This window comes from Protobothrops mucrosquamatus, unplaced genomic scaffold (assembly GCF_001527695.2).
Source record: "Protobothrops mucrosquamatus isolate PMUCROS unplaced genomic scaffold, P.Mucros_1.0 scaffold2086, whole genome shotgun sequence".
Taxonomy (NCBI): Eukaryota; Metazoa; Chordata; class Lepidosauria; order Squamata; family Viperidae; genus Protobothrops; species Protobothrops mucrosquamatus.
Genome location: NW_015388188.1, coordinates 19191 through 30993, shown reverse-complemented (window position 1 = coordinate 30993; position 11803 = coordinate 19191). Strand labels below are relative to the sequence as shown.

The 11803-nt window shown below is 40.0% G+C and overlaps 1 protein-coding gene across 1 annotated transcript in view; it reads right to left on the bottom strand.

Moving 5' to 3' along the window:
• Positions 1-1777: 1777 nt before the first annotated feature.
• Positions 1778-11803, bottom strand: part of LOC107294759 (semaphorin-3C) — an 18407-nt gene continuing 8381 nt past the window's right edge. The window contains exons 3-6 of the mRNA XM_015824017.1: positions 10686-10843; positions 7545-7612; positions 4319-4449; positions 1778-2969 (exon numbers count right to left, since the gene is read on the bottom strand). Coding sequence (XP_015679503.1) covers positions 2556-2969; positions 4319-4449; positions 7545-7612; positions 10686-10843 — 771 coding nt within the window. The 3' untranslated portion in view covers positions 1778-2555. The remainder of the gene's footprint in view (positions 2970-4318; positions 4450-7544; positions 7613-10685; positions 10844-11803) is intronic.

Genomic DNA, 11803 nt, shown 5'->3' with positions numbered 1-11803 from the left:
ACATCTGTTTGGGAAATGTCCTGCAGAAAGCATACATACGCCGACCCAGGGAGGGGTCAACCACAACAGATTTGCTAGCTGCTTCTCAGTTTGCATGAAATGCTCTGTGGAAAAGCACATGGCTTAGGTACAGTTCACACACAGCCAAAATGCTATCAGAGGCTGCTTCTTGAGTGGGCCTCAGGGGGGAACTGGTTGACTCTAAACTTTTCAGACCAGAGTAGAGACTCATGTTTTTGTGCATGCTTATTTGACTCATGTTCCTCCAATGAATATTCTGCCTTACGGGGTTGCCTTCCTTATTTGTCCTTCTTTGAATTCCGCAGTGCCAAAAATCTACTAAAAAGTCCAAAATCCATAAATAAGGAATGTGTGTACACACATTTGGTAAAACGGATCAAAGGTCTGTATTGCCAGAAATAGCCATATTGTTGGGTGGTCTTCAAAAAAAAGTGACAAGCTGATGCTGAATTTAATTGAACAGAACATGCGGGTAAATCAGAAAATGGTAAGAGTTGAAAAGTACACATTTTTCATCGTTGTCTCACTACCAAACCCTTGATCAAAAATTGGAGGGAACTGGTGATATAGGTGCCAACTGCACCTCCCATGGTGCATGAAAAGCTGGTTACTTTGCTTAGGGTCTACCAGAAGATTCCAAACATATCGAGATGAATGTCCCAAAAATATCCATTCTGACCTACCTTCTCGGTGCAAGAAATTGAAACAAATTTAATGGAGAAGACTTAATTGTTGGTACCACTGAAGATACAGCTCCCTCTTATCATACTATATAAACATATGTCATGAATGGATTATATCACTACAAAGGATGTCGGCCAATGCAATGAATACAATGGTTTACAGCCATCTGTATTTGCTTGTATAAGTATCTATATATTTATACAGTAGTAGCCAAAATTGTGGAAACCTGTTGGGAAAAGTGTATTTTTCAGGTTCGATGGCTAATAACACCACTTCTTTTGGAGTAGTACCATAAAATTATATATCAGTGGAAAGATAATTTAATCAAGAATGTAATGCAATGAAGTTTGTTCAATTATCTGTACTGTATTCTATGAAAAGTTATAGCCAAATAACCAGAAAAAGGAAGAACAACTTGCTTAAGTTGATCTCAGGTAGCTTTCCTTCACCTGATTGTAGCCAATGAGCCCCAGTGTTTAGAGAGCCAATCAGGTGTCATCTTGTTTTGGCAATGAGCCAATCAGATCACAGGAGGATTCAGTTATTGATGTCATGTATTGAAGCTGAGAGGAGGACATTTGTCAGTGTGTTATGTGATCGTTATCAAGTTGGTTGGGTTTTTTTGTGTTCTTTTATTTAGTGAGCTTGTGAAACATAATACAATTAAAGTAGTGGTGCAAAGAGTTGACTGGTTGTCCAGAAAGTGATGTAAAATAGTATTATTAAGTGAACAAGGCTACAGTTATAACAAAATTAGAAGAAAAATGGGTGGAAACTTAACCAAAGGCGGCATTTCTACTGTACACTTTTCCCAAAAGGTTTCCACAATTTTGGCCACTACTATATTTGTACTGATAATGTTCCTGTCATTATGGAGGCTATGCTGTATGTTTCTGAGTGTCACAAGGGAGTATTTCATTATTTTTTTTCAGATTCAGTTTAAGACATTTTCAAATTCTTAATTAGTTCAAATGACTGATGTCAATCTATCAACCTATTATTAACTCTATGCATTGTGGCTTCTGTACGCACCATTGTATTACAGGTGAGATGTGTAATAAAATAAATTATTGCAACTTCCAGCAAATATTTATTCTCATGTTACTTTTCTCCTTTACTTGATTTTATGGGCTTAGTAGTTTTGGACTACATGTATGTATCTTTTTTGAGGTTCCATTTTATACAAATACACAATGGAAATTGAATACTCATGATTTTGGCTAACTGAACATGGTAAATGCCACAGCAGTGGTGCTATTAGCCTTCCCCAGTCTTCCTTCCCCAACTGTGTTGTACTTACAACCCCATAATTCCTAATCAGCATGATATTTCTGTGACATTAATATGGGATATTGACTTGAAGTTGTGCCTCCACAAGAGCTCGTTTTCCAACGCAACGTACCGTAAACAGAGAATCACACAGACACACACAAAATCATATATGTAGATGAAGAGTACTCCAAGTCACTCTTTGTCCTAACCCTCTTTCCTCCCACCTTGCATGATTCCAAGCTGGACATTCAGTGCTTCATCATTTGTTTTCCGTATCAAGACAACAAAGATGACCTCAAAACATGGTGCAACACCCTCTCTGAAGGCTTAGAGAGTGAAAGCAAGGTGGGATCAATAGGTTACTTCACAATGGACATCTCTTTGGACTTGGTCTTAATTGTCTGGTTTTAGCTTAGAGAGTCTGGGTGTCCTGAACTTTTATCGAGCGGGCTTGATTACTGATCCGCTCTACTCTCAGCAGGGAAAGAAAACCACCTGATAAAAACGGATCCCTTGATTGAGGGTATAAGATGGCAGTGGTGATGATGAAGAAGAAGTTTGTTGATCGAGCTTGGCCCTTAAGATCCGGGCCACTGATTCCTGCGGTTCCTGCTTTTTCGGCTGTTGAGAAGAGCCTTTAGTTTGCCATAGTCCCCTCTCATCTTTGAGGAAGCTTCAGCCTGTTGACCCAGTTGCCGTGTGTCTTTGCAGTATTGATTAATCATCTGCAGTTCAGAGTGGCTGAAAGATCCAGCCAGGTCCTTTGGATGGAACTGCAAGGTGTGGAGTGGACTGGCCCAGGTCCACGGAGACCACTTGTCTGTCATGAAGGCCACGGTGTCTGAATCCAAAACCTTGAAGTTCACCTTGGCGATTGTTTGCTTGAAGCCATTTTCTGTGGCAATGCAATGATACGTTCCACGGTCGGCTTCCTGCACCAGACGGATCAAAAGCCCTTGTTGGGTGGCTAGGATTCTTTCGCTGAGTTTCACCTAGGGACAGTAAAAAAATATATATATTTTCAAAGTTTGTTATTTGCTATTAATACATCATTTGGTTAATATAGCTTACTATTAAATCATTTACTGTTAACTGCACCAAATAAATGCATTATTAAGTCATCATTTAATTCATCAAACTAATAAATAAATTATTAACCAATCATTTAGTTTTTTTCTTCATCAAACGTATTTGTATAAAACACTGGGGTGGTTTTTTTTTAGTTTTTCTTTTAGTTTTCCTGCACTGATGTGAGGAAGTATTTCATTTGACATTCAACTAATACGATCAATTAATAATCTAAGATATAAACAAACAAAATGACTTTTAACTAATAAAAGCAGTGCACGTAGTGCTCCCTTTAATATGTTTGGATGTTATTCAGATGCTGATAATCAGTAGTATAAAAGGCTATCTTTCCTCTCAAAGAAACAATTTATAAATAATAAAAAAGATCCGTTCTATTTCGCTAAACAAAAACTATTTTCCTCCAAATAATTACCCTATACAGGATGGCGCTGAAATTTGAAAAATTGGGACAAAACAATAATGGAAAATGTGATCCTTCATTCTATCAGATTATATTCTTATTTCACTCATAACACTTTGAAGCAGTTAAAAGAATTTTAATTTTGGTATCTCGATTGTGAATGCTCTGTTCTATTGTTCGTTCTATTTCTCTGAAATAGTATAGGGCAGTGGTGGCAAACCTATGGCACGGGTGCCAGAGGCGGCACTCAGAGCCCTCTCTGTGGGCACGCGCATCGTCGCCCCAGTCCTAGGCCTTCAGCTGGGTTTTATAAAACCTTTTCGCTTTAGGCCTCCGCCGCTGTGTGCAAAAAAAAAAAAGGTTCAGTCAATCAGTCAATTTCAACTTCTTGTGGGAAAAAAAAAGATCTTGCAAAGTTGGAATTGATTGATTGAACTTTTTAGTCCCACCCAGTCTGCTGTTACCACAGCAGCCACGCATACCCAATGGGCCACACCCACCCAGTGGGCCACACCCACCCAATGGGCCACACCCACCTGGCACCCAACGATGCATAAGTGGGTTTTGGGTTGCAGTTTGGGCACTCGGTCTTTAAAAGGTTCGCCATCGCTGGTATAGGGTTTCCTGCCTGAGCAGGGGGTTGGACTAGATGACCTCCAAGGTCCCTTCCAACTTTATTATTATTATTATTATTATTATTATTATTATTATTATTATTATTATTATTATTATTATTATTATTATTATTAATCTTAGAAAAAAAGGTCAGCTTTATGATAAGTTGACCCAGTCCTGGTGATAACACGTTGCCTCTCCTTTGATCCTTCATTGCCTTTCCATAAGGTCACTCACCTCTTTCCTTCGGTCATTGTCCTTTTGGAGAAGCCATTTAATAGAAGCTTGTGGAGATTTTGGTGTGCACTCAAGGAACGTGGTGTTGTTCTTGACTCCGTACTGAATGACCTCAGCTGCATTTCGATAACCTAGAATGTAAATCAACCTCATCAACTTGAGAGTCATAGTTGGGCCATTGGTGTTTGGTGCAATAGATGCCACATCAAGAGATCGGAATAGCACTTGGATATCATAAAAAATGAATAAAAATGTAACTCATCAGTTAAAAAAGAAACTAATCGAGGAGAGAAACAACTGGAACTAAGGAGAAACTTCCTAACAGTGAGGACACTTACCCAGTGGAATAGCTTGTCTCCAGAAGTTGTGGGTGCTTCATCACTGGAGGTTTTTAAGAAGAGACTGGACAGCCACTTTCTGAAATGCTATAGGGTCTCCTGCTTGAGCTGGGGGCTGGACTAGAAGACCTCCAAGGTCCCTTCCAGCTGTGTTATTCTATTCTATTCTATTCTATTCTATTCTATTCTATTCTATTCTATTCTATTCTATTCCATTCCATATTCTATTCATTTCTATTTCATATTCTATTCTATTCTATTCTATTCTATTCTATTCTATTCTATTCTAGTCTAGTCTAGTCTAGTCTAGTCTAGTCTAGTCTATATTCTATTCTATTCTATTCTATTCTATTCTATTCTATTCTATTCTATTCTATTCTATTCTATTCTTTAGAGTACTAACCAAATGCTTAGGAATGAGGGGTGTGTACCATCATAGTACATAGGAAGTTCTAAGAAAGATGGTATTTTGTGATGTCACTGATGCCAACTCTAGTAAACTTAAACTTCTAAAAATTCGGTGAATCCCTTTGATATGGTGCCAAGAACCCCAATGACTATTGGTATTAGAGTTAACTTTCTTTATTCCATAATTCTTGGAATGCCAGTATTATGACTGTCTCCATTTTTTTCAGCAATGTAATAATTTTCACTCCCCCTTCCACCTTTTCAATAATAACAGTGTTCAGTGCGATGTGTTTCAGGGGTCTGTCAATGTGTTCTTTCAAGCCCGCCAAAATTGTGATCTTTGCCTTTTCTAACATTTTTTTCTGGGGTGTGTAATCTTTCAGGGTGTGGTTTTACAAGGTTTTAATTAACAGGAAAGCCATTTAAAAAAAAAAATAACAGAATAACAGTTGGAAGCGACCTTAGATGTCTTCTAATCCAAGCAGGAGACCCTATACCATTTCGGGCAAATGGCTGTCCAGTCTCTTCTTAAAAACCTCCATTGATAGAGCACCCATAATTTATGAAGGAAAGCATTCCACTGATTAGCTCACACTATTAGGAGATTTCTCCTTGGTTCTAGGTTGCTTCTTTCCTTGATTAGTTTTCATCTGCTGCTTCCTATCCTGCCTTCAGGTGCTTTGGAGAATAGCTTGACTCTTTGTGGTAGCCCCTGAGATATTGGAAGACTGCTATCATGTCATCCCTAATTCTTCTTTTCATTAAACTAGACATACCCAGTTCCCGCAACTGTTCTTCGTATGTTTATTCTCCAGTCCCTTATAAAATAAAAGCGCCAATGCCTGATTTTTACAACTCTGATGTTGCTTATATCCATTTGCTATTGTCATCCTGTCTTTCTTTTTCAGGAGCTCAACCCTGACTGCTCTTTAGAAGGCCAGATCCTGAAGTTGAAACTCAAGTACTTTGGCCACCTAATGAGAAGGAAGGACTCACTGGAGAAGGGCCTAATGCTGGGAAAGATGGAGGGCAAGAGAAGAAGGGGACGACAGAGAATGAGGTGGCTGGATGGAGTCATTGAAGCAGTAGACGTGAGCTTAAATGGACTCCAGAAGATGGTAGAGGACAGGAAGGCCTGGAGGAACGTTGTCCATGGGGTTGCGATGGGTCGGACATAACTTCGCAACTAACAACAACAAAAGCATGGGGATTAATCTTTATTGTTTCTTCATGACAACAGCCCTGTAAGACACAGGGTGTGTCTGAGGGAAAGAATGACTAGCCACAAATATCCCACAATGTTTTTCTTTTTAAAGAAGACGTTTTTGCAAAATCTTCAAATGCAGCAGGATTAAAAAAAAACAAAACAAACCCTCCATATTTAATTATTTTGTAGCTGGAGGCTTTGAAAAGAAGAAAACACAGTCACAATTGCACTGCAAAAAAGTGTTTAGGGTACAAAAGGAAAAAAAATATATATGTATTTTTAAGGAGGGTTCATAGCAACAAAAATAATCTGGTCAAAGGCAATGAAGAGGCAATGATTTATGCTCCGTTTTGATTGACTGAGAGGCTTTTAATTTAGCTGACTGCCCCACAGTGAGTTGAAAATACTCAAAATAAGGCAAATTTTCAGATAATGAACTGGTTGTGTTGCTTAAAAAAAAAAAAAAGATGGAAATAATGCCAAAATGGTCTGAAGTTTCAGGGCAAGAGATAAATTTCCGTCCTCAGCACAACAACCCTCAAACATTCATAAATATATCTTCCTTTCATAAAAACGTATTCTGGAAATGAAAAGGAATTTAAAGAATTAACTGCAAGAAAGGAGATTTGTGGAAACCTTGTATGGTCTATCCCAGGGGTAGGCAACCTTGGCTCTTTTATGACTCGTGGACTTCAACTCCCAGAATTCCTGAGCCAGCCACGCTGAGGGGAAAGGGAGAGGTTTCCAAGCTGAGCCACGCTGGCTCAGGAATTCTGGGAGTTGAAGTCCACAAGTCTTAAAGTTGCCAAGGTTGAGGACCCCTGATATAGGGCAGGGGTGGGGAACCTTGGCCCTTTTATGACTCGTGGACTTCAACTCCCAGAATTCCTGAGCCAGCCATGCTGAGGGGAAAGAGAGGTTTCCAAGCTGAGCTATGCTGGCTCAGGAATTCTGGGAGTTGAAGTCCACGAGTCATAAAAGAGCCAAGGTTGCCTATCCCTGAACTAGCCAAACTTTAAATGCTCAAGGAGACGCTTTCAGTTGTGGTGTCACATTGGCCAGTATGGTAGATAGAGTTGTTTTTAGAAAAACACCCATGCTTCATTAAGTTAAATACCCCCTCAAGAACACACCACACAAAGGGATTGAAAAAATGTGACACATTTATGGGTACTCTGCTATATTTACCAGGATATGAAATGGCCACTATGATTCACTCAGAAAAATGACCATTTTCTTTCCATAACCAGGCCATCTTTCAGTTTAAAATTACCTTTGAGGTTAAACCCCCGGCACTGAGTCATAGGGTTTCCATGTCTCACATCTTGTCTTCGACTCCGCCTATAACATTAAGGGAAAGAAAAGTGGTGTAGTTGCAAAATTTCACCAAACAGTCAAGTATTGATAGTAGAGAGTATTTACAACTCAGGGTTGAAAACGAGGGGTCCTTGGTGCTCTCTGAGCTTGGTGGTTTTCTTGCAGATGTTTCATGACCCAACTAGGTAACATCACCAGTGCTAGAATGGAGTGAAGGTTGTGGAGGAGGAGGAGAAGGAGGAGGAGGAGGAGGAGGAGGAGGAGGTGGTGGTGGGGGTGGTTGTTCTTGGTGCTACCTGACCTTGATGGTTTTCTTGAAGATCTTTGATGACCCAACTAAGGAACATCATCAGTGCTAGAAGGGAATGGGGTTTGTGGAGAAGGTGGAGCTGGTGGTGGTGGTGGAGGAGGAGGAGGAGGAGGAGGAGGAGGAGGAGGAGGAGGAGGAGGAGGAGGAGGAGGAGGAGGAGGAGGAGGAGGAGGAGGAGGATTGTAGGCTCCTTGGTGCTCTCCAAGCTTGATGTTTTTTTTGCAGATGTTTCATGACCCAACTAGGTAATATCACCAGTACTAGAATGGAGTGAAGTTGGAGGAGGAGGAGGAGGAAGAGAAAGAGGAAGAGGAGGAGGAAGAGGAGGAGGAGGAGGAAGAGGAGGAGGAAGAGGAGGTGGTGATGGTGATGGTGATGGTGATGGTTGTGGTGGTCCTTGATGCTCCCTGACCTTGATGGAGGTGGTGGTGGTACATGAAAACAATTAAGCTCAGAGAATCCCAAGGATCCTATAAATAGCCAAGTGTTTGTTAGGATTGAAAAGCACTCTTGACTTTTTTGTTAAAAAAACAAACTACGAAGCAAGTGGATCAAATTCATTCCTCTGGCTAAAACTCACTTCTCTACCTTACGTAAAGTTTCATGTAATTCAATAATACATTCATGCTTCATTATTGTGTTATTTATAGATTTAGAACTATGTAGCCGTATCTTCAGCAGACGGAATGAAATTGGAGGAATTAGGGACACATTGCACTACACAGAATTTTATGGATTCCATTGGGTTTATCTAAAAACAATTCAGTCAAGAGATAATCCATTGCCTGATGCTTCACAGGTAGCAATATGTATATAGCAGTTGGAAACCTTTTGTTTCCATGATTTTAAAGGATGTAAGTCTTTAGCTTGGAAGTCTAATTCCTTTTGGTGGAATAAATATCCAGAAAGCCATAGAACTGATAGTGGTATATTTATAGGTGTCCCTAGACAGGGCAAATACCAACCAGCATATTATGTACGATACAAGTCATGGCACAGACTTAAAAAGTGTGGAGCTTGTATTGTGACATCACAACCACACGTCCCAAAGGTGCTTTTTCCTGGAAAAACAAAGTCCAATTGCCTTTTGAAAAAGCACCTTTGGGACAACCATGGCTGAGATGATGGAGAATCTCCATAGACATCACAACAACATATAATTTGGGCATCTCTCTCTGGTTAGGAACGGCGGGCTGTTTTGATTTTAGAAAACTCAACACTGAAATGATAAACATTGCAGATCTCGGTTAGATTTCCCAATTATTATTTTTTTAACTTTACCATTCCCAAGATTTTGTGGGTACTGGATGGTAAGGAAAACCCAACAGTCTTTTTAGCAAGTACATCTTGATGTTCTGTTGTGATCTCTGGCCAGCTCCCTCATTCTGAAGGAACGTTTGTTTTCCTTTTAGCATTATTGTGTGTTCATTAAAAGAATTTGACCCGGTGCTAAAGCATTTCTCTGCAGCAGTTTCTTTTAAGCCTTTTACCACTAATGTTGAAAGAAGATTGCAGACAGAGAACTGGTCTTTGTGGGTGTCTTTCAGAAGTCGAAGGGAAACAATGGAAATAGCCATTTTCAAAAAGAGCTTGGCAAGTTGGTACATAATTATACCGTGACATGAAAAATATTTGGCAAAGACGCAGATGAGTTTTTCGCAACACGGCCACGCTCAAACGTCTCGCAGTCATGTTTGGGGAACAAAACTTTGTAGGCATCCGTAGGGCACAGAAAAGAGACAGAACAAAATACTGTCTGCACGAAGCAGTTACTACTGGTGTCTAGACTTCCAGACTTGGCTTTTTCTCAATTATATATATATTTTACTAGATACAGGAATTAATTTCCTAAAAATGTAAAACCCAGACTTCATTATCTATTGCATTAACTTTTTTCCCACCAGAGCAAGCCCTCAAAAGGAGATGATGGGCCCTGTTGTGAGGACTGGGGAGATAGTCAGATATTTGCAGACATTTCTCAATGTTCAGATCACATTTTGGCAAATTCTGAAATGTGCAGCAAGCAAATATCTTGTTTCAAAACAGCAAGCATCCTTGGAATTACAGTTACAATAGGAACACAGGGAAACGAGGCCTTTTGTTTTCTAAAAAAAATATTTCAAGACAAACAATGCTGGCTGGAAAACATCTAGATGGGCAATCCGACTCTTTCAAAAATTTAGAAGCCGTGGAAGACGGTCCTACGACCTCACCACTATGTGAACAAAATGTTAGGGGACTGGAGGCTAAAACATATGAAAAATGGTTGCTGGAATTGGGGATGTCTAGTTTAACGAAGAGAAGGGTGAGGGGGGACATGAAAGCAGTGTTCCAATATCTCAGGGGCTGCCCCAAAGAAGAGGGAGTCAAGCTATTCTCCAAAGCACCTGAAGGCAGGACGAGAAGCAACGGGTGGAAACTAACCAAGGAGAGAAGCAATCTAGAACTAAGGAGAAACTTCCTGACAGTTAGAACAATTAACCAATGGAACAACCTGCCTCCAGAAGCGGTGAATGCTCCAATACTGGAAGTTTTTAAGAAGAGACTGGATAGCCATTTGTCCGAAATGGTGTAGGGTTTCCTGCATGAGCAGAGGGTTGGACTCGATGACCTCCAAGGTCCCTTCCAACTTTATTATTATTATTATTATTATTATTATTATTATTATTATTATTATTATTATTATTATTATTATTATTATTATTATTATTATTATTATTATTATTATTATTATTATTATCTGCATTTCTTTCTGCCAACCTTATCTGTTGGCTTAGCCTCACTCACCTTTTGCCCGTTGGATAAAATCTGGAGCAGGAATTGCCATCCCAGGCACAGTAAGGATCTCTGGCCAAGCAGCAGTCCGCACAGGCGGTCCCGTAGATGTGGCAACGGTGCAACGACACCTGGGTGACGCCTTCATCGGAGCTCACGTACAACTGTTGCTGTTCGAAAAGCAAGGGAGAAGGTTGTTTGTTTTTTTAGCTTCTGGAACTGCAGGAAGATGTCTAGCCTGAAAGCAACAAATAGAGATCTGCCCAGTGCTGGGATTCAGCCGGTTCTCAACACTTCAGCAGAACCGGTAGCTAATATTTTGTCGCCCAGGCCCAGAACGGACTTCCGGAAGCGGCATCCACACAGAGAACCGGTTGTTCACCTATTTGAATCCCACCACTGGATCTGCCCGCTTGATCACTTCAAAGGATCACAAAGCCGAGAACTGGATCACTAAATGCCAAAATAAATGCAGGGAGCTCTCTGGTTATTATTGTGTGATGTGTCCTTTTTTAGCAAATGTTTAAGAATAGGCTTAAAACTTTCAAAACTTTGAGGCTAATGGTTCATCTGTCAGGAGAGTCCTTCAAGAGAATATGAGAGCAATCTGTCTGTCTGCCTGCCTGCCTGCCTGCCTGCCTGCCTGCCTGCCTGCCTGCCTATCTATCCATCTATCCATCTATCTATCTATCTATCTATCTATCTATCTATCTATCTATCTATCTATCTATCTATCTATCTATCTATCTATCTATCTATCTATCTATCTATCTATCTATCTATCTATCTATCTATCTATCCATCCATCCATCCATCCATCCATCCATCCATCCATCCATCGGTGGGATTCAAATATGTGAACAACCAGTTCTCTGTGTGGATGCCACTTCCGGAAGTCCATTCTGGGCCTGGGCAACAAAACATTAGTTACCAGTTCTGCCAAAGTGGCTTTTGGGTTGATTTCCAAATGTTTCATTACCAGGCTAGGTAACATCTTCAGCAGAGTTTAAGGGATATCTATCTATCTATCTATCTATCTATCTATCTATCTATCTATCTATCTATCTATCTATCTATCTATCTATCTATCTATCTATCTATCTATCTATCTATCTATCTATCTATCTATC